This window comes from Salarias fasciatus, chromosome 14 (assembly GCF_902148845.1).
Source record: "Salarias fasciatus chromosome 14, fSalaFa1.1, whole genome shotgun sequence".
NCBI lineage: Eukaryota > Metazoa > Chordata > Actinopteri > Blenniiformes > Blenniidae > Salarias > Salarias fasciatus.
The window spans coordinates 39316104-39339486 of NC_043758.1; the positions used below are offsets into that span (position 1 = coordinate 39316104).

Genomic DNA, 23383 nt, shown 5'->3' on the forward strand with positions numbered 1-23383 from the left:
GTCACTCCCTTCATGGTGACTGTGAGACTCATCATGGAGTCAGAGAGGCCGTCTGAAAGCAAGAGGGGGTCATAAACCACTTTCACACACGCTTCAGGACTTCCTATGAGGCACTCAGTCTGATGTTTGTCCATCTGATCTGATGTGAGGACGCTGTAGTCACTACAACACCCATTCATCGGGGACAAGGCAGGCTCACCTGGACAGGTGACACACACACACACACAGGGAGAACATGCAAACTGCAGAGAAATCCTCCTCCTGCTCCGAAACCCTGACACAATCTGATGTTGAGTCTGGACTGCGGGCCGTGCTCCTCCCTGCAGCCACCGCCGTCCCACCCTGCCGTTCACGCCCTGCATGGAGCTCCGCTCGGCCGCAAACAGGAAGTGATGTCGGCTGAATGACTCCGGTGAGCCGCGGTCAGCCGATCAGTCTCATTCAATACTGAAAAGGACAACTCCCTGGAAGCCATTGATCCACCCGTCAGCCTCTGGTCAGTTCACTTCCTGTCTCTGCTCGCCTGTCGTGAGGAACTTTGTTCCATTAGAGTCTGAAGGACAGTGACCTGGAAGGATTATCCCTGTTCCCCGGACCCCTGGACCACGTGGAGGGTGAGTGTTGAACAGGATGAGCTCAATCATTGTGGTTTTGGGTTTTTCATGCGATTGATAAAAACTTCACGCACCATAAAGCGAGCGCAGCCGCTGCTGAATATTCCCTTATCTGATCTTCTTTGTTCTTCTGACTGACTGAGCTGACGCCGGGTACCCGCTACATGACTACCGTCAGACTGAAACACTCGAACCTTAAGGCCGATGCGCGCTGCGACCAGCCTCATGTGCTGCTTCAGTCCGGAGTGGGAGTCTGAATGTGTGAAAGAGCCAGCCCGATGTCTCTGATCCCTGATTCCTCCACCACACTGTGTAGCGGCGATCCGGTGACTCGTCACGGATGTGTTATGGCTTCAGGCTGGCGCAGTGGGACGGCGGTTGGTCTCCACTGCCGGTCGCAGCAGATCTCGGAGGGATTTTGGAAACCTTGAATGAAATCAGATGTTCGTGTGGAGTGGAGCTGCTTTCTGGACCGGTCCTGGTTAGCTGTCAGTCCAGTGACTCCCTGTGGTGCCGAGGCCCACCTGGTACTGGTAGGACGGGTCCCTGATGGGTACGGTTCCCGGTGCTGAATAGGTGGTAAACTCTCTGTGAGGCCGCGGTGGCGAGCCGGGCTTCTTGTGGTACAGAGGAGGATGGCCTGGTCTCTCTCTGGACCCGGGACCGGCAGAGGAGCAGGGTGAAGAGGAGGACGAGGGCTGGATGACGGGCAGACCCCTCTGGGCCGTGGCCGAGCTGTAGACGCCCAGGTCGGGCTGCGCTCGTGACACCATCGCCGGGGCGGGATGTGGCACTACGGAGGTGACCGAGGCGGCGCTGGAGAAGTGAGCGGCGAAGGGCTGGTACGGGACCCCCTCGACCCCGTAACGAGGGTACGGCTGCACGCTGGCCCACATGTTGCAATTGATAGAGGGGGAGTTGTTGGGGTCGTCCGTGTCCGCTGACCCGGATCCAGACTCCGTTTCCATACTGCTGAACATGCAGGCCTCTCTGGAGCTGATGGCCTCGGCGCAGTACGGGTGGGACAGTAAGGGGGACTCATAGGAGGGGGGCGACCGGAAGTAATGCTCCTCTGGGACCGCTGACGACGTCTCCAGGTATGGTCGCTTACATCCCAGCTCCAGGTGTCGGGCGTTGTCTGAAAAGTGACACATTTGACGGGAATGCTGTAGAAGAACGAGTGCATGCTGGGTAATGTGCTGCCGAGCCGCAGACAGAACCAACCTCTGTGTTTGAAGCAGTGGTACAGAAGGCCGGGCTCTCGGCTCGGAGGGAAGTGGCCGGAGATGGGATCCTGGGAGTTGGAGCCGGACAGAGGGACTCCGGTCTCGTACTGGTAAGAGGACAGGACCTGAGGGTGGCCTGCCAGGACGCCGGCTCCAAGCTTCCCTGTGAGATGACTGTGTGAGGAGATGAGCCTCTGACGGACCATGTTCTTGGAAATGACCGGATATTCTTTCCTGTTGATGAGCAGAAGACCCAGTTTGTGAATTACACCTTCTGAAAGACTCGTTGAGGAACTGTTGTCCTGGTCTACAGCAGCGGTGCTGAAAGATGAAGGGATTCATTTTATGAGTGTTTTTCCATTTAAACATACCCTTGTAGTCTTGAAACACGCAGCTCTCCCTCTTCACTGCCACGGAACCCTTTGGCAAATGGATTGTTTTCTATTTTCAGCTGAGTAATCTAGGAATGGACATTAGACACAACTGAACTGAGGACACACTCTCTGGCTCACCACTGGCCAGGCCAAAGGAGGAAATGATTGTGATTCCTGTACATGGCAAGGATGACGTACCTTGTGGTTTTGATAGGAGGTGACGGAGATGAACGCCGTCTCATGAAAGACATGAGTGCAGTAGGCTGTGTTCTTGGATCCGAAGGCGTTGTTCTCATCAGCTTTCACTATGTGGAGCCTGGGCTGGTATTTGTGCATCGAGTTCAGGATGATCTAAAATGATGAAGAGACAACATTAGTTTAAAGATTAAATTTACCTGGGAAAGGCATGAACCAGTCGGGTCTGATCATCCTTTGGTTTCTTCCGTTAGCTGCAGCTGAGCTGAAAGATTTCTCAGAGGATGTTTGATAGTCAAGTAACCAGCTCACGTTGTTTCCATCCAGCAGCAGAGGATGTGACTCGGACTGGTCTCTGCTTCATGAGCTTCTACCAAATGATCTAATGAGTCAGGATATACGTCAGCTCGCCATCTCAAAACTGTAGCATTAAAAGTGGCGATACCTGCCAAAAAGCTCCGGCAGATCTGCTGCACGCATTGCAAACACAGGCACGGCAACTCCGTCTTCAGGGACCGCTTCCACCCAGTGGAAAGAACAGCTGCAGCTAGTAAAAGTCATATTGGGAATAACTTAATCTTACCCATAACCTATTCTTAATCTCATGCTTAAGCTAATGAGCAAGCAGCGACAATAGGCACCATTATTGCCAATGCTTGGAAAGTGGCACACTTGCATACACCCACAATTACGGTATTAGTTGCAGCTGTGTCTCCAGTGCAGTGGGAGGTCGGTCTATGACAGCGCCTCCTCCCAGCTGACCGCAGCTGGATCCCGCCTCTCAGAGCAGATCCCCAACATCGGTTCATACCTTCTGTGTTTGGATTTGCCATATTTCTCTGGTAGCTTAACTCCCTTCAGGTAAAACACCAGGACTGTTTGCACAGGGCTGCTGGGTAATTGTCATCTTCATACACCAGTCCTAATGACCTTCATGGCTTCATCTAGCAGTTCAGGTTGTATTTACAGTGATTCACATCCATGAAAGCGGAAATGGGTTTATCTTCACTGAGCTGGTGAGGAAGTGTGACTGTCAACTCTGAAACTACCAGGACCAGGAGAATCTGGACTGGGACCAAGACCAGGAACAGGAGAACCAGGATTGGGACCAAGACCAGGACCAGGAGTATCTGGACTGGGACCAAGACCAGGAACAGGAGAACCAGGACTGGGAGGCATGACTCTCTGGAGGGAAACACCAGCGGGTTCGCCCGTTGGAGTGCTCTGTCTGATCAAAGCACTGAAAGAACTCCAACAGTGAGTGGCCATCCACTCAGATATTTTCTTTTCTTACTATAAAATGTCCCCGAAGTGTCTCCAAAGCGAGACCTCTGATGGTACCTGGTACCTGCAGCTACCTGATCAGTGTGTTCACCCAGTGTGTGAATCTGTCGTGTATCTGATTCATGTCCGTTAGACTTCAGTAGGTTCACAGCAGCATTCTGCTTCAGTGTTCATGGCTCAGTAAGATGAATGAGTGACTAAGGCCAGCCGTTTGAGCGTCTCGCCAGCTCAGCTCCATGTTGAGCTCAATTAGTTCCATGAGCAGCGTTTCTGCTCTCCTCGCTGCGGATGCGCTGCACGTCGGTGTAGCAGGTGGCATGTGTTGTTGCGGCGGTCTTTAGGTCGCCGGGTGTCTGCTGGTATCACTCTGCTCACCGCGGCCCTCTGTTGTGCCCAGCCGAGCGTTAGCGGCAGCGGGGCGGGGTCACCGGTAGTCCAGCTCTGTCAGGGACGATCAGCGTCAAGCTGTGCACCTCGCCTCCCCTCCTGGTTCAGCGGACACTCTGCCGACGAGCCTGCTCCTCCGGGGGACTCCCAAACGGAGGAAAGGTTGGAGAGGGCAGGGGGAGCCGGGATCGGGCCGAGCGGCGCTCCTGTTGCCGAGGCAGGCTGGAGACACCGAGGAGCTACTGGCTGCTTCACTGGAGGCGCTGCGCTGACCTTTGTCTGCTCCGCTGTCTGGCAGCTGTCCGAGGGTGAGACTGGAGACTCTGAGACTGGAGACTCTGAGACTGGAGACTCTTAGGAGACTGAAGACTCTGAGACTGGAGACTCTGAGACTGGAGACTCTGAGGAGACTGAAGATTCTGAGACTGGAGACTCTGAGGAGACTGGAGACTCTGAGGAGACTGGAGACTCTGAGGAGACCATCGCCGGCCTCAGATCAGTGGAGGCTTCGCTTTCATCTCACTGCTAGTAAAGTCTCCAGATGCATGTTGGAACTATGTGATGGTCTACAAGACGGAACCATAGATCAGAGACCATGACAAACACTGGAGAACCCGACTCGAGCCAGGGTCTGAATCCCTCCATACAGTCTGCCTCTCTGCTCTCTGTTCTATAGTCAGTCATAAACCAGAGTGGCAAAAACTCTGGTGCAGATGGTTTCTTCTTGTTGAAGGAGGGGTTTTCCTCTCCCGTCTCTTCTACTCCTCCTCACGTTCAGTGTTTGGTTTTCCTCTGTAAAAGAGCCTTGTAATGACCGTGGTGTATCTGGTGCTGTAAAACTCAAATCTGACTTAAAACCTTTCTGAAAAACAGAAGTTTAACAGCTATTTTTTGTGGATTTTAACTCCTGTGAGGACCGGACAGGTGACGGACTTGGCATTCTGGCTTGTTGTGCCCATGTATGATTGAAATGTGGAGGATTTATCATGTAAACACAGTTATTCAATTCAATTCAATATGTAAGTACAACTACAATAAAATGCCTTAACATGAACACTACTCAGCTGTGATCCCATGGAAACTTCATATAAATTAAACATTAGATTTTTTTTTTTAATAGGTTTTGTGAATTCCAGCACGTCTGAAGTCAATATCTCTCCATTCTAATGAAACCATTTCCAGGAAAGAAAATGTAATTTTTGCACTAATTAATCCTGGCTGGACAGTAGTGTGGTAACCAGGCCAGGCCTTTCTGTGGACAAGAGTTTGCATGTTTTCTCTCTCTCTGACTGGGCTGATTTGGGCTCGATGGCTAAACGTACATTTAAAGCGAACGGGCGATGGGTTTGACGTTGACTCTGTCCTGTGATGGACTGATGATGAGCTCCGGCGACGAACACTGAAATGAAGAGGAAGGGATGGAAGTCTTATTGCAGGCCAAACCAGAACCAGAAGGAAGACAGATCAAGCCCAACGTCCATTTATCCGTCCTTTTCCTGCACTGTTCCATCCATACATTTTGGGTTCACGCGTTGAACACCAGCACATTGGTGTCCGTCCACAAACAAGCTGCACATACGAGCTGTCATGACCAGAATGGCGCCCGAAGCTAATCGTCACCAAGTTGAAGACAAAAGGACACATGGTGGTAGCAGTGGTAGGAACGCGGTCTGACCTCGTCTCCCAGTGGACTGTCGCACAACTTTGTTACGTCATGCGTCCCAAGGTGGACCATGCAGACCTGCAAAGCATGAACAGGCCTTCAGAGTCAATCCCAGCTAACTCTGGGTGAGGACACCTGGACAGGAGACGACAGGTGAAGACAGGGACACCTGACAGGTCTCCAGTCCATCACAGGACAAACACACTGACAGACTGATACTCAGCTTAGGATCAACAATTGACCTCAAATGTTCATGAAGGAGATGGCAGAGCCTAAAGGAAGCCCCGCCCACAGAGGAAGAACATGCAAACGTCACACAGAAAGGCAGACAGGGTTTAAACACAGATCTTCTCACTGTGCGGCAGAGGGGCTGACCACTCCCCCAGGACCAGGACCAGGACCAGGACCAGTAAAAGTGGACCACAGCGTGTCTGCAGTCTACATGAAGACGGAGCGTTTTCAGAAAGTTCCACCTGGGGAACTGAAGGCAGTGTTGTGGTGGTTCCACAGTGATGAGTATAATTACCCCCCCCCCCCCCCCCCCCCCCCCCCCCCCCCCGGGTCTGGGTGTCAGCTGGGCCCTGCTGGCCCCTCGCTCGCCCTGTCCTCATTACTCGCCCTTATCAGCAGCCAGGAGGTGAGTGGGAGTGACAGCCGGCCCCGCCGCTGCTCTGGGAGGTTATGAACCTAATGAGCCCGGCCGCTGACGGGATGGCTTCAGACAAGCTCTCCCACAATCCCCCTGGGGAGCACTGCCACAGTCACACTCTTCACCTCGCTCTCACTCGCCCTCCCCTTCAATCTCCCCTCTCTCTCCCTCCCCTCCTCCACCTGGAGTCCACCGAGCCTCCGTCGGTCGGTCAGGATGTGAGCGGACGGGTGGAGCAGACCTCCGGCTCGGCAGGTTCCTGATGAAGTGTGTGACGCTGGGAGGAAGCAGCCCACTCCCGCAGAAGACCAGGATGTTGGAGGAATTTTCCCAGCATGCAAAGTATATCATGCTGTCACACATCTCCACTCACACGTGGAACGTGACCAATCAGGAGGAAGGTGGAGCATTTCAAAAGGAAAGAAGCCATAAAACAGCTCGTTTGAGACCGAGGCTGAGCTGGGAGGCCCGCTGGAAGCAAACAGACTTTTTCATCTCAGATCGCAGAAATGGAATGACTTCTGAAGAAGATGCTATGAACTGAAGAGGAACAACGGCTCAGATCACATTCTGAAAACACCTGAAGAAAACAGCCACGTACTCCAGCTGAATAATGATGAGAGAAACCAAAGGAAATAGGAAGCATAACAGTTTCCACTTCTCCGCTTTATTTATCCGACTACGTTTTAGGAGAAGCTGTTTCTAAATAAAATCAGTAGAATTCTGAAGAAAGACTCAAGGTTTCCTGCGTTACTCTGGGTTTAAAGCTACTTGCTAACTTTGAATTTTCACTACAATATTAAAAATTTTTTTTTTTTGCTCTGATGGAGACGTATGAGTCAGACGCTACTGGATTCAACGTTTCTTCACTTTATTTAGAAGATTTGAATCTTTAACCAGGAGAGACCAGTCCGTTAGAACGATCCTCTGCTGTACAGGAATATTTAAATAGACAAATACAGCATTTCCAAATCATCCTCACACACGCACACACACAGACAGACAGACAGACAGACTCACGTGTCCAAAGGGGTCCAGGTGGTTGTTGGTCAGCTTGAGCTTCTGAAAGGACACCAGCTGCCTGGCCCAGTGGGCTCCGGCAGCGGGGGAGTCGGGGTGAACGTAGAGCCGGCCCGGCATCGCCGGCTCCGCCTTGCCCGCCACCATCCTGACGAGCAGACGGAGATGAGGGGAAGCCGGGGAAGAAAGCACAGACTGTAAGAGTGAGCGTGTGTGTTGGCGTGCGCGGCGCCGCTGGCGGCTGAAACGTCAGGGCTGGTCCAGGTGTGGGTGAGGAACAGCAGAGCCCTCCACTGCACGGCGCTCACTCTTAGTGGGCGAGCTCGTCTCACGCCATGCCGGGAGGGCGGCGGCCATCTGGACAGACAGCCAGGCCACCAGCACATCCACCGCCCACTGCAAGCTCCTCTGCAGAGGCTCCATGTTCGAATCCCACTGATACACCGTGAATGTGATGGATGTGATGTTCCTGACCAGACGAGAGTCTGGCTTCAGGGCGGCATGATGCTGCCCCTGTGTTGTTTTTTTGATAGATCTTTGGTGGGTTGAGGAAATGAGAGTTTTGAGGGAGGTCAGATATGAAGGGGTGTTTGTGTCTCTTCATAAACTGAAGGAGTGTCTCTGACAGGATGTGGACTCTGTAAACGTCTGGGTCTTGATGGTTTGTGTGCCCCTCAGATTGTAATACCTCCGTTTTTCTCACATGTCCTGGATTGAAAACCTGCTCTCTCTCACTCACCACTTGTTGTCACAGAACTTGTAGCGGTGGTCGTCGGCCGGCACGACGTCGATCAGGAGGATGTACTTGGTTTTGGGGTTCATTCCAGAAACTTTGACCTTGTAGCTGGGAAACATCCTCCTGTTGAGGAAAGAAAACTGTGAGACTAAGTCCAAGACACCCAGTCCAACACACCCAGTCCAACACACCCAGTCCAACACACCGAGTCCAACACTCTGAGTCCAACACACCCAGTCCAACACACCGAGTCCAACACTCTGAGTCCAACACACCCAGTCTGACACACCCAGTCCAACACACCCAGTCTGACACACCCAGTCCAACACACCGAGTCCAACACTCCCAGTCCAACACACCCAGTCCAACACACCCAGTCCAACACTCTGAGTCCAACACACCGAGTCCAACACACCCAGTCCAACACACCCAGTCCAACACACCCAGTCCAACACACCGAGTCCAACACACCGAGTCCAACACACCGAGTCCAACACTCTGAGTCCAACACACCCAGTCCAACACACCCAGTCCAACACACCCAGTCCAACACACCCAGTCCAACACACCCAGTCCAACACACCGAGTCCAACACTCCCAGTCCAACACACCCAGTCCAACACACCGAGTCCAACACTCCGAGTCCAACACACCCAGTCCAACACACCGAGTCCAACACTCCCAGTCCAACACACCGAGTCCAACACACCGAGTCCAACACTCCCAGTCCAACACACCCAGTCCAACACACCCAGTCCAACACACCCAGTCCAACACACCGAGTCCAACACACCGAGTCCAACACTCCCAGTCCAACACACCCAGTCCAACACACCCAGTCCAACACACCCAGAGGAGGCGGATCAGACACTGTGATCGGTCCGTCTGATCAATGCTCTGTTCTAAACACACAAACTGCACGAAATGAGAAGAGAAAGAGGAAGACTCTCCACAAAGAGAGCAGTCGCCCCCCACAGAGCCAGCGAGGATTAACCAGAGGCATTATGGGATTGAACCGGATTACAGAAACCTGCACGGCAATCTGATCACTTTATTCAGTCCTCATGTGAATCTGAGCTCCCCACCCGGAACAGTTCACTCAGACTGACGAGAGGCAGAAATTACACTGTGTGTGTGTGTGTGTGTGTGTGTGTGTGTGTGTGTGTGTGTGTGTTCTCGTATTTCTATCCTTGTTGGGGCCAAATGTCTCCACAAGGATAGCAAAACGTGGAACGACGTGCCTTGTGGGGACCTTTTTCCGGTCCTAAGTAGGAGAAACAGTGTTTTCTTGACCATGTTGTTGTTACTGAAAAAAGTAAAAGTGCAAAAACATTTCTTTAGGGTTAGGCTTTGTTTTAGTGTGGGTTAGGGTTAGGGTAAGGGTCAGGGTTAGGGGCTAGACATGAATGGGAGTCAATGGACGGTCCCCACAAGGATAGAAATACGAGACTGTGCGTGTGTGTGTGTGTGTGTGTGTGTGTGTGTGTGTCTGTCTGTGTGTGTGTGTGTGTGTGTGTGTAAATAGTGTCATTTTGATGAGAGAAGTAAAGAAACACATCCTGAGCCTCCCTGCTGTCAGTGTGTGTCCCTCTGGGACGCTCTCTGCTCTGGCTCATAAACGTCCCTCCAGTGTTGAACCAGCAGCTGGACTCCCCTCGTCTCACCGCGTCCAGCCCGGGACAGACTTGACGCTGCTAATAAACGGCGTCCCCGCAGAGGCGCCACAGAGAGTGTCTCAGCCAGGGCTGCGGGACAGGGCGAGCTAATCTGGCGTCCCGGGCCGTAAAACACGCAGCCCGCTACCTCTGCCGACCCTTCCCAGAGAGCGGAGTGTTTTCCTCCGCCGAGCGCCCCAATAAAGCCCTAAGTGGTTTTTAATGGCAGCCGGATCACACAATAGTTTAGACAGCAGCCTGAGAGTCCACAGTCCAGACGGCGTGCGGGGGCTGCCCGGGGCTGCCCGGGGCAACGGGCTCAAACACGGGATCACAGAGGGGGGCTGCCTGGCGTGCTTTCCTCTGACCCCCGAACCGGCTTCAGAAAGCTGCTGCCGCCGATCATGTTACTGTAAATACCCCCGACGGGGGGGCAGGAGGGGGGGGGGGTTCAAATCTCTCCCAGGATTCAGACCCAATCAGGACGACAGATCAGAGCCGCTATCATCCTCACACTGAAAGACAGCTTAATCTGAGAGGAACATTCAAAGCAGACCTCCTCACACACACACACACACACACACACACACACACACACACACACACACACACACACACACCCCACCACACTGCACCTGGCTCTGATGGACTCTGGTAAACAACCTGTTTGATTCTCTGCTCTCCTGAAACCAGGAGAACATGACCGGCTGCAGGATCATCGTGTGGACAGGACGAGGCCGAGCGGAGAGGAGGGGACGGAGCTCTGAGCCGAGACCTCAGTGAAGCTGAACAGCTCGTCCTGGACGCTGTGACACACTGGGTCACAGCTTCATTTAAGGCTGGACAAACGGGACTTCAGGAAGTCTTCTGGTTTCAGAGAATCGTCACAGCAATACAGCTGAAATGCATTCTGATTGTCAGCTAAGAGAAATACTTTAAATATGAAGTCAACTCGACCAGCAAAATGGTCCCCAGTGTTTTCAGTGAAAACAATAAAGCAGAGCCTGAAGACAGACGTCTCTGTGAGGCGGTGACGATGAGCGTCGGTGGAAACACTCCGCCCAACGTGTCCAGCTGTCCAAAAGCATCTTCGTCCTGCAGGAAGACGGAGTGGAGCCACGTTCAACAGAGGCTGCAGCCTGGAACCGTCACCGTGCACGGATCAACGGCTCAAATCCACAACGCAACATCAGAAAGCAGCAGGAAACATTCGAGAAACGTCTCATAATCAGCAGAACCTTGACTGGCTGTCACTGATATCATGTGAGGATTGAATGTCTGCACTGGAAGCTGTGGAGCAGCTCTGCTGGACAGAACGCAGTCGAGGTTATGTTTATGCTGTGGACAGAAGGAGCGGAATGTGGCTGAATTAAAGGTTGATCCTGTCTCCCTGTCCCACCTGGAGGATCATTAATATCTGCTGTCCTCTCAGTGCTGGACAGATAAATGTGTCTCAGAATCACATAGTTCAACTACTTCAATGCGGTTACGCCCGGCGGTTTGCCCGGCAGTTACACCCGGCGCTCACACCCGGCGCTGTCAGGAACTAAAACACTCAGACGGACAACATGCTCTCAGCGGCCGGCTACATGAAGGCTCACATATACACTCAGCAGTGTGACGAAATGAGTCGCTTCAGGGCCAGCATGAGAAATGGAAGGAGGAGTGTGTGTATGATATCAGTGTCAGGGTGTGTGTGTGTGTGTGTGTGTGTGTGTGTGTGTGTGTGTGGAGCCAGCTGTTTCTCTTAACAGTCCCACATGTTTAGGCCCCACAGTGATCCATTCCCCTCTCTGGGAATCTCCAGTGCCACGGAGACATCAAAAGGACGGGGGGGGGGGACGATGATGAAGCGCCGCGGCCCTGGAGACGCAGGACTACTGCGGGGCGCCGGATTCCTCTTATCAATGCCGCGGCGCTCTGACGGGCCGAGCACAGAGAGGGAGAGCGAGGGCAGGTCTGCTTTGAAGAGCGGGATTACCGCCGCATGGTGACACTCTCCATAGCAGGCGGAGGGCCGGGGCTGGGCCCCGGGCCCCGGGCCCCGGGCCCCGGGCCGGACCTCTTCTCATTACCACCATCCATCAGCCAAGTCGACCATGTAGAGCTCCGGAGAGGGAAAATCCCAGGTTTTAGCCACCATATAGAATGAGGCGTCAAAACGAGATAACAGCTTCTTCCTTGTGTCTCTGCTGGAGGAGTCATTAGAACTCTGGTGCTGATTATCAGTATCTTCATCCTGACTCTGAGGGTCGGCCTGCAGCCTGCTGCTGGAGCTCCATGAGGATCACTCATCGCTATGGGGGAATTTAACTGAAAAAGTACTGAACAAAGCTTTTCTTTCTACAAAAGAGAAAAATGTTGATATTATAAATGAGTCATGTAAACGTGTGGTCTGCTGCAGCTCTGCAGCTCCTGTCACCTTTGACCTCCAGGCTGAGCAGAGAACAGGACCGACACTCACCACCACCCTGAGGACGTCAGGCAGCACTCCGCCTTCTGTCTCCTCTCGTTCAGCATTAGTTTTTACAGTCTGGCTCGTGTTAGGACACCTCTTTCTTCCTCTCCTCCTCATTGATGCTGGTTTTGTTCAGGTTCTCATGTGGAGAATCCGACTTAAACTGAAATCCTGCCTCAGAGCAGAGATCAAACCGTCTGACTGGATCAGCGTCGTGCCAGCTTCAGACATCAACAACAACAACAACTTGGAGAACAGCTCCAGAAGGAACTGTTCCTCACAGAACAGCTCATCTGTCAGAGCAGCAGGAGTGGAGTGTGACACCAGACGTATCAGCCGTTTGGTTTTGACCTGCGCGTCAGACGTCACCAGTGCTGAACCTCTTCTTTAATTACAGTAATGACAAGAGGGAACATGGCGTCTTTCACCTGCAGAATTTCCACCTTTAAAACCAGTAGAAGATCCTCTGTGCACACCCTGATGTGATTCTGTTCTGGGATTTAGACTGAAATCAGCTGCAGAACTGTTCTCTATGTTTTTTTAAAGAACAAGTACAGCTACAAGAAGCCACCTGCCAACACCGGATACTGACACAAGAACCTGTTAAATATTTTAAAATACATGTGTTCTTTTCTGTGGGGAGCTATGCTAGAAGAATCTCACCCAGGGATTAATGAAGTATTTCTATTCTATTTTACTCTATTCTATCAAAGTACTGCATGCACAAACAGCACGTGAAGCAGCAGTGCTTCCCGTCAGCGTGTCCATGTGTCACCTGCTCCTCTGCTACCGGGGAGAAGAGGGAGTGAAGGGGTGAAGGAGGGCAAAGCCCGCCGGCAGCTCGTACACACACCTGACAGGTGAGCAGGGCAGCCGCCAGCACTCTGGGCAGCGTGTAGGAGGCAGGAGAGGAACAGAGCGACGACAGTATCTGAGAATGTTTTGCCGGACAGGAAGACGAGGGGCTCTGGCTGAACCGTGAGCACGGCCGTGTGAGCTTCAACATCGTTTGCTGCCAACCAAATCACGTTTGTGCAGATTCTAGTTATGGAAGCATCACAGGCAGGCTAGACGTCTGCCAGGAAACGACTGGAAGGACAGAGCAGTCCCAGATTCTACGTCCTCATTCTGTAACTTTCGGACACACTAGGAGCTGGAGCTGGTACCAGACCGGTCCGCCAGTGGATCCTCATTAAATAATTAAAGTGCCTGCCGTCACCCATGAGCAGCTGGGATTGGCTCCAGCACCCCATGACTCTTAACAGGACAAGCAGTTCAGAAAACCAATGAATGAATGAATGAATGAATGACTCTCTATTGATATTTTTATGAGGAGAAGTTTGGAGGCCCATGTTCATTGTATTTTGTATTTAGAGTCAATCGTCATGTGTGCAGATGAAGACACTGAGGACACCTTGAGGGTGGGAGGGTTTGTGGTTCTCCAGTATTCAAGGCCCCAACGGCGTGACGCAGTAGTTCACTGGTCCAGTTTTCTATTCTGAATAAACATGATTAAAACAGCATTAGGATGGACTGGTTGTTTGGTTGGTCAGTCAGTGAATGCTTTGGTTGGTTGGTTGGTTGGTTGGTTGGTTGGGTGGTTGGTTGGTTGGGTGGTTGGGTGGTTGGGTGGTTGGGTGGTTGGGTGGTTGGGTGGTTGGGTAGTTGGTTGGTTGGGTGGTTGGGTGGTTGGATGGTTGGTTGGTTGGGTAATTGGTTGGTTGGGTGGTTGGGTGGTTGGTTGGTTGGGTGGTTGGGTGGTTGGGTGGTTGGGTGGTTGGTTGGTTGGGTGGTTGGGTAGTTGGTTGGTTGGGTGGTTGGGTGGTTGGGTGGTTGGTTGGTTGGGTGGTTGGGTGGTTGGTTGGTTGGTTGGTTGGTTGGTGGTCAGTTGGTGGACAGGTCTTCACTTTACTTCACCTTATTGGTCCGGTGAAGGACAAGTCCGCCCACTGATTCTCTCCAGCGAACAGGTGAGCAGGGACAGTAGTTCTGGACTCAAATCAGGATTTCTTTTTTCCATGCTGGGCCACAGTGTTGCTCGTGTGAGCAGAGATATTTTGCCACATGTGCTGCCTGCCGCCGCCCCTGGACGATATTTTATGCAAGTTTGTGGATAAAATGATTAATTCACGATAATCGTGAATATGAAAAATAATGATGGTTGGTGAATACTGTAGTAACTGTGGTCGCTCCAGTCGGTCTTGAATCTCGTCTACTGGAAAACGTGTCTGGGTTCTTTTTGATCTGATCGCAGTGGTCCTCTCGCTGTGCCTTTTCAGTGACAACTTATTCACATCTGTAACAACTGTCTGTGTGTGACAGCTGATATCTGCAGAGCCGGTGGAGACAGGCCTGAGGCCGGAGGCTTCAGCAGAACCTCCCCGTTCACAGCATGGTCCCGCTGCTGTACCGTCTTCCTTTGTTTTCTAGTCTGTCCACCTCCGTCGGTTTGTGAATTATGAGATGAAAAAGTGTCTGCCTTTGTGCTGGATCAGATTTAGCCTAGATTGTTTTTCAGGAGTGAAGGACTCAGGAATAATCCCACGCTGGTTTACATTACCATGAAGTCTTCTGACAGTCAACACAGCGCCGTCCTGTTCCTCACGGGGACGCCACACAAAGCCTTCCACGGCACAGATCTGCAGCCACAGCGACACTCTGAGCATGCCCTATTCATCACACGCTTCAGTTATTCAGTCTGGAGCTGATACTGTTTTCATGCCGGCGCAGGAAGAAGTCAGCGACCTTCAGTGGGCGCCGCTGACCGACTGCAGGTGAATGCCGGCGCTTTCCCAGCACAGCTGCTCGGCCCTTCAAAGGGCTTTAAGGATTCAGAGCCCACTTCATCAGTTGGACAAGGGAAAGCCCATCTCTTATGGCTATGAAGCATTAAGGGAAAAATGTGGTGACCTTTTACATTTTTGACTGGAGAAAAAAAACCCCATCTGAAGAGGAATGAGAGGCGGAGGTCGGTCTGAGAGTGTACTCATCCTCTGGTTAATGTCCAGAGGCCTCACTATCTAATCCTCAGGTCGCATTAAATCCAACAAGCCCAGCAGTCATTTGTGTTTTCAATTATGTAGAAAGTGCGGCAGGAACTCTCTGCTCTTCCTGAGAGACAAACCTATAACGGCTATATGTTAGTGTTAGCTGTCTAAACAGATGGTCGCAGGAAGGCACAGTGCTCGTTCTATCACCCGGATCACTTTCTCCGCATGTTTCCACAAACCGAGTGCTTTTCTGCGCTGAAGAAAATGAGCGGCTTTTAATTTATTATGTGACTAACAACGTACGCAAGATTTTCCAGGTTTCTGTTGACATCTTGGTGAGACTCCAGTGAAGCTGTTTTCTCTCAGGAACGACGTTTTCGAGCCACTTCTTCACTATTTGTGATTCATAAACTGGAGTCTTTAAATCCTGCTGCTGGTTCTTCAGAGCGAGTCTGCGTCTCTCATCATCTGACGGAAGGTGAAGCTCCAGGCGGCGTGGAGGCCAGCTTCAAACTGCTCCATGATAGAGAGAGTGTCACCGAGCGGGATTCCAACATTTAGCTGCTCAAAGTGTCTGTGGCTAGCGTCCCGGGGCAGTTAGCCTGGTCCTAATCATATGACCATTTGTTCTAAAACGGGGTTTCAATGATCCAAAACCGACCGGCTGGAGGTTCCAGTGCGGGATGGCCTGTTTTATATATATATATTTGTATTAAGAACTCTTATAATTGTGACCAGCAGTAACGGCTGTTTCTGGCACTGCTGTGGCTGCAGAGCTAGCGTTAGCGCTCAGCGAGGGAGACGACAGGCTGAGACGAAGACAGAGGAGTTCACAATCCAGTCACACTGTTCTCTGCATTTTGCACTGGATGTTGAAGATTGGAAATGTATTTATTATTTAATTTGAACTCTGCCTGTGCTCTAAAATCCTTGTGCACTTTTACCTTATTAGCGCTAAAACAAAGTGGAAACACGTGGGGTTGTGGTTGTTAATTATTTGTCATGACTATGTGTGAAATTTTGCTGCGATGACGTTGTGAATTGGGAGTCAAAGGTCGTCCGTACACTGAGGAGAGACGACGAGCTGCAACGGAGGTCCAGAATTGAATTTGGTTTAAAAAAAAAAAAAGGACTAAATTTAAGATTTGAAAATTTTGCGGAAAATATCAGACGATCCTGAGAAGCATCTCTGACCTCTTCCTGTCACACTGCAGCAGAATTCACCGAGCGCTGGACTGTTCTCCACCACCACAGAACCTGAGCTATACCGATGGTCTGTTGCTAAAGTGGTAATCCTGTTGTCACATTTCTTAGAAAAGATCCTCTGAAGTCAGTTACTTCACATGAAACAGTTTCCAGAGGCGAGCGCGCAAGCTAACCAGCTCTCTCTCTCTCTCTCTCACACACACGCACGCACGCACGCACGCACGCACACACACACACACACACACACACACACACACACACACACACACACACACACACACACACACACACACACACACACTGACCTTCCTGCCTTGGTGATGATCATCTCGGTGCCGGCCTCGTGGAACTTCTTCCACAGTTCCCTCTCATGAAGAACCACCTTGATGTTCTCGATGTTCTGAAGGAAGAGAAGCCGCCATTAAAAACTCCGCTCCAGTGACTTTAATCCGAGGAATCATTACGAAGCAGAGGATCATTCCACTGTGTAAAGTCTGAGCTATCTTGATATTATATGATGGTCTTCATGCGGCTTTTGTCAAAACGACTGAAGAAGATCACAGTGAACACCATCAATCCTGCACACTGTCAAAGCTAACATCACATCTTAATTACAGTTCAAGTTAAATAACTCAGTCCTCTGAAATAATGTCTCAGAATTTGTTGAGCATTTTAAGTTTTGGTGTTAAAATCCTGTTTGTTTGCCTGGCTAAATTCCTTTAATCTCATTTAGTATCATTACTTAAATGTTCACCACGGGATGCAAATTATGGTTTAAGATTTTTATTTATTGCTTCATTTCATTTGAAAACCCCCCTTTGTTCCCATATATGTACCCAAATAAGACTCCCCAAAATGTAAACAATGTGAGCTTTAAGTTTCAGTATTGCTGGGTAACAATTACATTTCCTGCTTGACTGATGATTAATTATTATTGATTAATTAACTATGGTCAAGGTAACTGATTCCACAGGTGCCCAATAAAGCAACGAGTGGGTTAAACTGTATTTAAGGTGAAGTGACTATGGCCTTATATATCAGGATTATTCAGCCTGCAGTGGACTTCATGCTGCTCTCTGCTCTCCTACACTCAAAGAGAGAATTTCATCAGTAAAGAGAAATAAGATCACAACCTCGGCTTTAACAAACAGGTTTAATCTGGCAGCAGTTGTTTTGTTCTCAGGAATATTTTTATTGCAGGGGGAAAAAAAGCAATACCAAAAAAGAAAAGGGCAATTGATCTGTGCAGTACGACCAAAGTAGAACATTTCTTCTTCTTCTTTTTTTTTTTTAAAGAAATATGGGAAATCGTGGCATTCAAACCAAATCAACTGCCAGATACTAAGTGCTGTATGCGTGTACTGGGATATTAATATGAAAACTAACAACAGGGGTGGGAGCAAACGGCCAGTTAGAACCAGCAAGCAATAACACTAAAAAAAAAAAAAGTTTAATAAACCCAGAGATGGAAAAAATAAATAAATAAAAAGATTTGTGAAATAAGAATCATCAAGTGACAAAATAAATAGAAAAAAAATGTATAATACAATTAGAAAAAGGAAAGGAAAAAAAGAATATCACGCTAAGGTGTGAAAGTAGTTTCAGGTATTTTAATGGCTTTGAATCATGCGGAAACATGAACTGTGATTTTTCCACTGCCATGAAAATCCAGTTATTGAGACATTACAGAGTCCATCGTGGCCGCAATTCTTCACCTTCACCTCGTCTCTACTCTCAGTTGTCCTATTTGTCGCTCAGAGGAAAGAGTGTGCGGTGGAGAGAGTCGTGATTGGACGGCTGACTGGGCTTTTCTTCGCCCCCTGTGTGATTTTAATCAGCCATTTGTTGAGAGTCTTCATCGAAGAGGAAAAGAAAGGTCCTTCCATTCAGGGCCTGCAGGTTTAACTCAGATGTTCTCTCTGCATAAAACGAAGACCGACGAGACAGCCTCTGCTGTCAGACAGAGTGAGATAGTCCATCCTGTCCCTACTTTGAGGAGAAGTTTCCTTTGAGAAGCCAGAGGAGTATCTTGTTGAGTGGTGGCAGACTGCTTTCACAACTTTCCTCAGAACTTCGCCAGTCAAAGAACAACTGGCAGGAACAGGAACCAGAACCACACTCTGCTGAGACTTCTGCAGCTTCTTACTGGCTCCAGAGCGCCAGGACATGCTAATGGACTTGACAGATTTAGTTGAGCTTGCTGTGTTTTATACATCCACTGAGACCATTCAGTACATGGAAAATAGAAGGCTTCAGGGAGTCTTTCCCAGGTTACCATCATCACACTGACCACCACCCTCCTCCTAGTGTTCTGGTCCTCTGGCGCGTCTCTGGACAATGAGGTTTGAGGGGTGACTCGTTTTGCCTTCTCGTCCTGAGATTAAGTTGAACTTGTCCAATGGCTTTCACCTCCACAGTCAATACCTGGAGTCTGACCAGGTCCTGTTCAATACAGCTAACACAGAGGAGCTAGCATCCAGTTAAGGTTGGACTCTTTCAGCTACGTCTGAGTTCAGATGACAGAGTTTCTGTCTGGTAACAGATTCCCCAGAATGTCTTTGGCAATAGTCACAGATATTTGTTGTTCCAGTATTCTCATGTGTATGTGCTGAGAGAGGGCAACACAGCCTTTGTAAAAAACAATAAAAACAGGTTGAGCAAGGATCAGAAATACAGCTCACCAGATGTAATGGCTGTAGAAATACAAACATAAAGCATATCCTAGTGGGAAACAGACTGACAAGGCTTCAGAGGTCCCAGTGAGCAAACAGCCCTGCTGATATAGAAGGGTTCTGAAGGGGGTCTGATGGTTGGAAGAACAGCTTGAGCTTCAAAATGGGCAAATACAGCCCAGACTGAGCAGAGCTGGCATGAAGGCTGTGGCAAGACCAATCCAGAGGGTGCAGGGTTCAGGACCGATCCAGAGGGTGCAGGGTTCAGGACCGATCCAGAGGGTGCAGGGTTCAGGACCGATCCAGAGGGTGAAGGGTTCAGGACCGATCCAGAGGGTGCAGGGTTCAGGACCGCTCCAGAGAGTGCAGGGTTCAGGACCGATCCAGAGGGTGCAGGGTTCAGGACCGATCCATAGGGTGCAGGGTTCAGGACCGATCCAGAGGGTGCAGTGTTCAGGACCGATCCAGAGGGTGCAGGGTTCAGGACCGATCCAGAGGGTGCAGGGTTCAGGACCGATCCAGAGGGTGAAGGGTTCAGGACCGATCCACAGGGTGAAGGGTTCAGGACCGATCCAGAGGGTGCAGGGTTCAGGACCGATCCAGAGGGTGCAGGGTTCAGGACCGATCCAGAGGGTGCAGGGTTCAGGACCGATCCAGAGGGTGCAGGGTTCAGGACCGATCCAGAGGGTTCACCGTTCAGGACCAATTCAGAGGGTGCAGGGTTCAGGACCAATCCAGAGGGTTCACCGTTCAGGATCGATTCAGAGGGTGCAGGGTCCAGGACCGATCCATGGTGAATTCAACTCTGTGTTTGAGTTCGGTAACAGATGGCCTGAACTCCTCGGTGAGGCCCAAGTGAGTAAAAGCGTGGCTAGACACTTTAAGATGTTGACAAGACTCCCTGCTGTGACGGTCAGTGATCATGAGCAGAACCCAAGTTGTTGAGTTTAGTATCTAGTCGTCTGATAAAGTCTTGCGTTGTGCTGTTGTTTTCCAGTGACTTCCACAGGATCACCAGTCGATAGCTTCACTTTCTCCATGTGCAATATGTTTTTTGTGATTGACTTGCTGCTTGTATGTCATGGTGTTATTTATTGCTTACCTTATCCTGTATACTCTGGCTATTTTTTTTCATTTGCTGCTCCAGGCCCTTGGATCTCCCCGTGTGGGAGGAAGCTAAGCCACATGACAAAGCTGCAAAACGTCGTTTGAACATGTAAAAAACCAAACGAAGCATAGTTCAAAGAGTACACTGCATTTAGAATACCGTCCACTCAACAACTTGCTGTCATACAGATTTTCTGACTGAAATCCACCAGATTCTTCTCTCTCCAGAAAGACGGGAGTCACCGGCCTGCTGCTGTCTTCTTTGGGGAGTTTACCTTGTGTTATTGGCTGCAGTGTGTTGGAGGCTCAGTTTGGATTCACCAAAGTCACTCAATAACAAACTGAGGTCGCAGCATAGCAGCAGCTCCTGTGTCCTGGCAGATAAAATCACTGTTTTGGTTGTTTGGTCTTATAAAACAATGATTTCCCCTTAGAAAAGGCCTTTGGAACAATGAAGACAATATTCTAAATACGGCTCACACTTCAGCTGATACGTTGTTCTCATTGTTTTCAGTGTTTTGTTTAAACGTGATTTGCTGTTGAGTCAGTCCTCAGCAATGCATTGCTTTTTTGATGTTGCTTTTATTGTCATGTAAAAATCCTGATGCAACGATTCAGTAATTATATTTTAACCAGAGGCGGGTCGAGGAAAATACTGATGGGGTGGCGAGAGGAGGACCGGACTTTACATGGAAGATGAATCAGCCAGCATCTCGTGCTGCATTCACTGTAGAGGGACATCGGAGACTCATTCTAGTAAATGTCAAATTGGTCCCAACGTCTCAGAAAAAGACAAGCACTTGGTACTTCATTCCATAGTTCTGACTAAAGAGCTGTGCTGCAGTATTCCTGCTGTCTCTTCATACGGAAACGACAGGTCTTCAGCTCGCTGTCGGTTTGGGATAATTAATGTTCCTCGACACTTTGTTGTTGTAATATTTTCTGCTTTTGAGAGGTCTGCATGTAGAACGGTTGTGTATCGAAGCCTGAGTGTTCTGCCTTCAGTTAAATAAACTGTCTGAGGAAAGTCAGATGTGTTTTATTCACATTGTGTCAGTAGAATTCCAGTGGCCGAAGGCTGGAATCTTCTTCCTCAAATGAACTGAGGAGCTCGAAATTATCACCAGTAGAGTGTAAGAATTTACTTTAGTGGAAGAAAACTGAGGAACTTCAACGTGAAGTAGAAGCTTTCAAGTAAATTCTGCGTTGTTTAGATGCTTTTCAGAAACACATTTTATTTATTTGGGAGAAACGCTGCAGATGAATTAAAGCTTTTAGTCGTTTTGTGTTACATAAAGTGACTGCAAATTGATGTATTGATTGAATGTATGAAACTGAAGGAGGTGGTTCCGGCGTACCTGGTCTGGCTCCGTGGAGCCGGGGCCGCCGGGCGCCGTGGACAGGGCCAGCCGGGCCTGGTCGGACAGCAGGCCGGCCTCCTCGCCGCTCTGCAGCCGGCTCAGACGCTCGTCGCTCACAGCGGAGGCCTTCTCCTCAAGCATCTCTGTGGAGCAAAGACACTCCTGAAGCATCTCTGCAGAGCAGAACTATCACCTCCTCCAGCTTTGCTGATATTTTTCTCACCAATTCTTGTACCTGAAAAATGAAAAAATGTGTATCTTCCTTCCTTTTTAAATTTTAAATATTGAATCTTAAATCCCGGAGAGACTGTCGGTTAGAGACCCCCGTCGTTCCTCACAGTGGTTTATTCCAGTGCCATTTCAGGCCCCGTCCGGCACAGTCTGATCCACGGAACGTTAGAACTCTCCAGAGGGTCCTGAAACTGGAGAACGTGTGTCGGACGTTCCTGTGAAGCTGGTTCCCGGGAGAACCTTCATTCTCCCCGTTTCACCTCTGAAGAACAGAGGACCCTGGACCACCACCCAGACCTCCGCCCGGGTGGAGCACTCCTCCTCCACATTCATCCTTTTTACAGACTCGTCGTTTCAAAAAGACTGAAAACATCACAACTCTTCATTCTTTCTGATTCGGCTCATTTTAACAGATCTGGAAAGCCGGACGCATGAAAACTAACAAACTGCTTAATTTATTCCATCTATTCTTACAAAAACCCAAATGAGCCCATAAACGGAATTTAAACTGGTAAATATAGCCAATAAAGTGAATTTTCTTCTTTTATTAAAGATATTTTCTCTATTTTTTTATAAGACACTAGTCGCAAAATTCACAAATTCCATGCCCACTTTTTTAGAATTATCTTCATTCCAAAATGGATTTTTTGTAAATTAAGAAGATAAATTAAACCCTCACATTTTTTAACAGCAGATTTTTTTGCAGCTGATTGTCAGAATCAAGCTGTTGGACTGAATCTCTTGTTTTGACTGATCTTTTTCACAGGACGGGTTTGTTCTGCGCCGGCCTGCGGCCTGCAGCTGGTTTGTTTCACTGCGGTGGAGGACGGTCAGTGAACGACACCTCATGTTTACCGGCAGCTTCAGCTGAGGACGCCGGCTAATGCTTCACTGAAGACCAGCTGCGTTTACAAGCTTTCTTCGGTTCAACTTCAATACTGTTAAAGAGAAATGCTAAAACCCTCTGCACACACACACACACACACACACACACACACACACACACACACAGCCGTGGTGTGAGGAGAAGCTGCTCCGCTCGGAGCGTTCAGGAGCCGAGCCGGACTCGAGGCCTGGAGTCCGGCTCGGCTCCTGAACGCACCGCCGAGGAACTGAGAGCTAATAAAGATAAGAGGTGAGGCAGGGAGGCGCTCAGCTCTGTCACACACACACACACACACACACACACACACACACACACACACACACACACACACACACACACACACGTCAACACCGTGAAGAAGTAAATAAATAGCGCGCCCTGGCACACACTCCCACTGGTTGTATTTAAAGTGTTGGGTTCCGGCTTTAAGCCTGCTGTTTGAACAGACAAACATTTCATCACAGAGAGCTTCAAACAGAGAGGAATAAACATCATGTGGAAAACTGCAGCACACAGTAAACATGATGTTTGGCACGGAGTGTGTTTTCACTCGACATGCAGGTAGAGAGAGTCACACACACACACACACACACACACACACACACACACACACACACCTCTTACATGTCAGAAGAAACCATAGTGTAATTAAAAACCCCACAGATTTAA

At 49.8% G+C, this 23383-nt stretch overlaps 1 protein-coding gene across 1 annotated transcript; it reads right to left on the bottom strand.

Moving 5' to 3' along the window:
• Positions 1-1096: 1096 nt before the first annotated feature.
• Positions 1097-21738, bottom strand: tbx4 (T-box transcription factor 4). Its single transcript, XM_030108904.1, has 8 exons — positions 21595-21738; positions 16763-16857; positions 8152-8271; positions 7413-7560; positions 2413-2565; positions 2212-2300; positions 1839-2074; positions 1097-1752 (listed from the first exon to the last, which is right to left on the bottom strand). The coding sequence occupies exons 1-8, from the start codon at positions 21736-21738 to the stop codon at positions 1097-1099; spliced, it is 1641 nt and encodes a 546-aa protein (XP_029964764.1).
• Positions 21739-23383: the final 1645 nt, after the last annotated feature.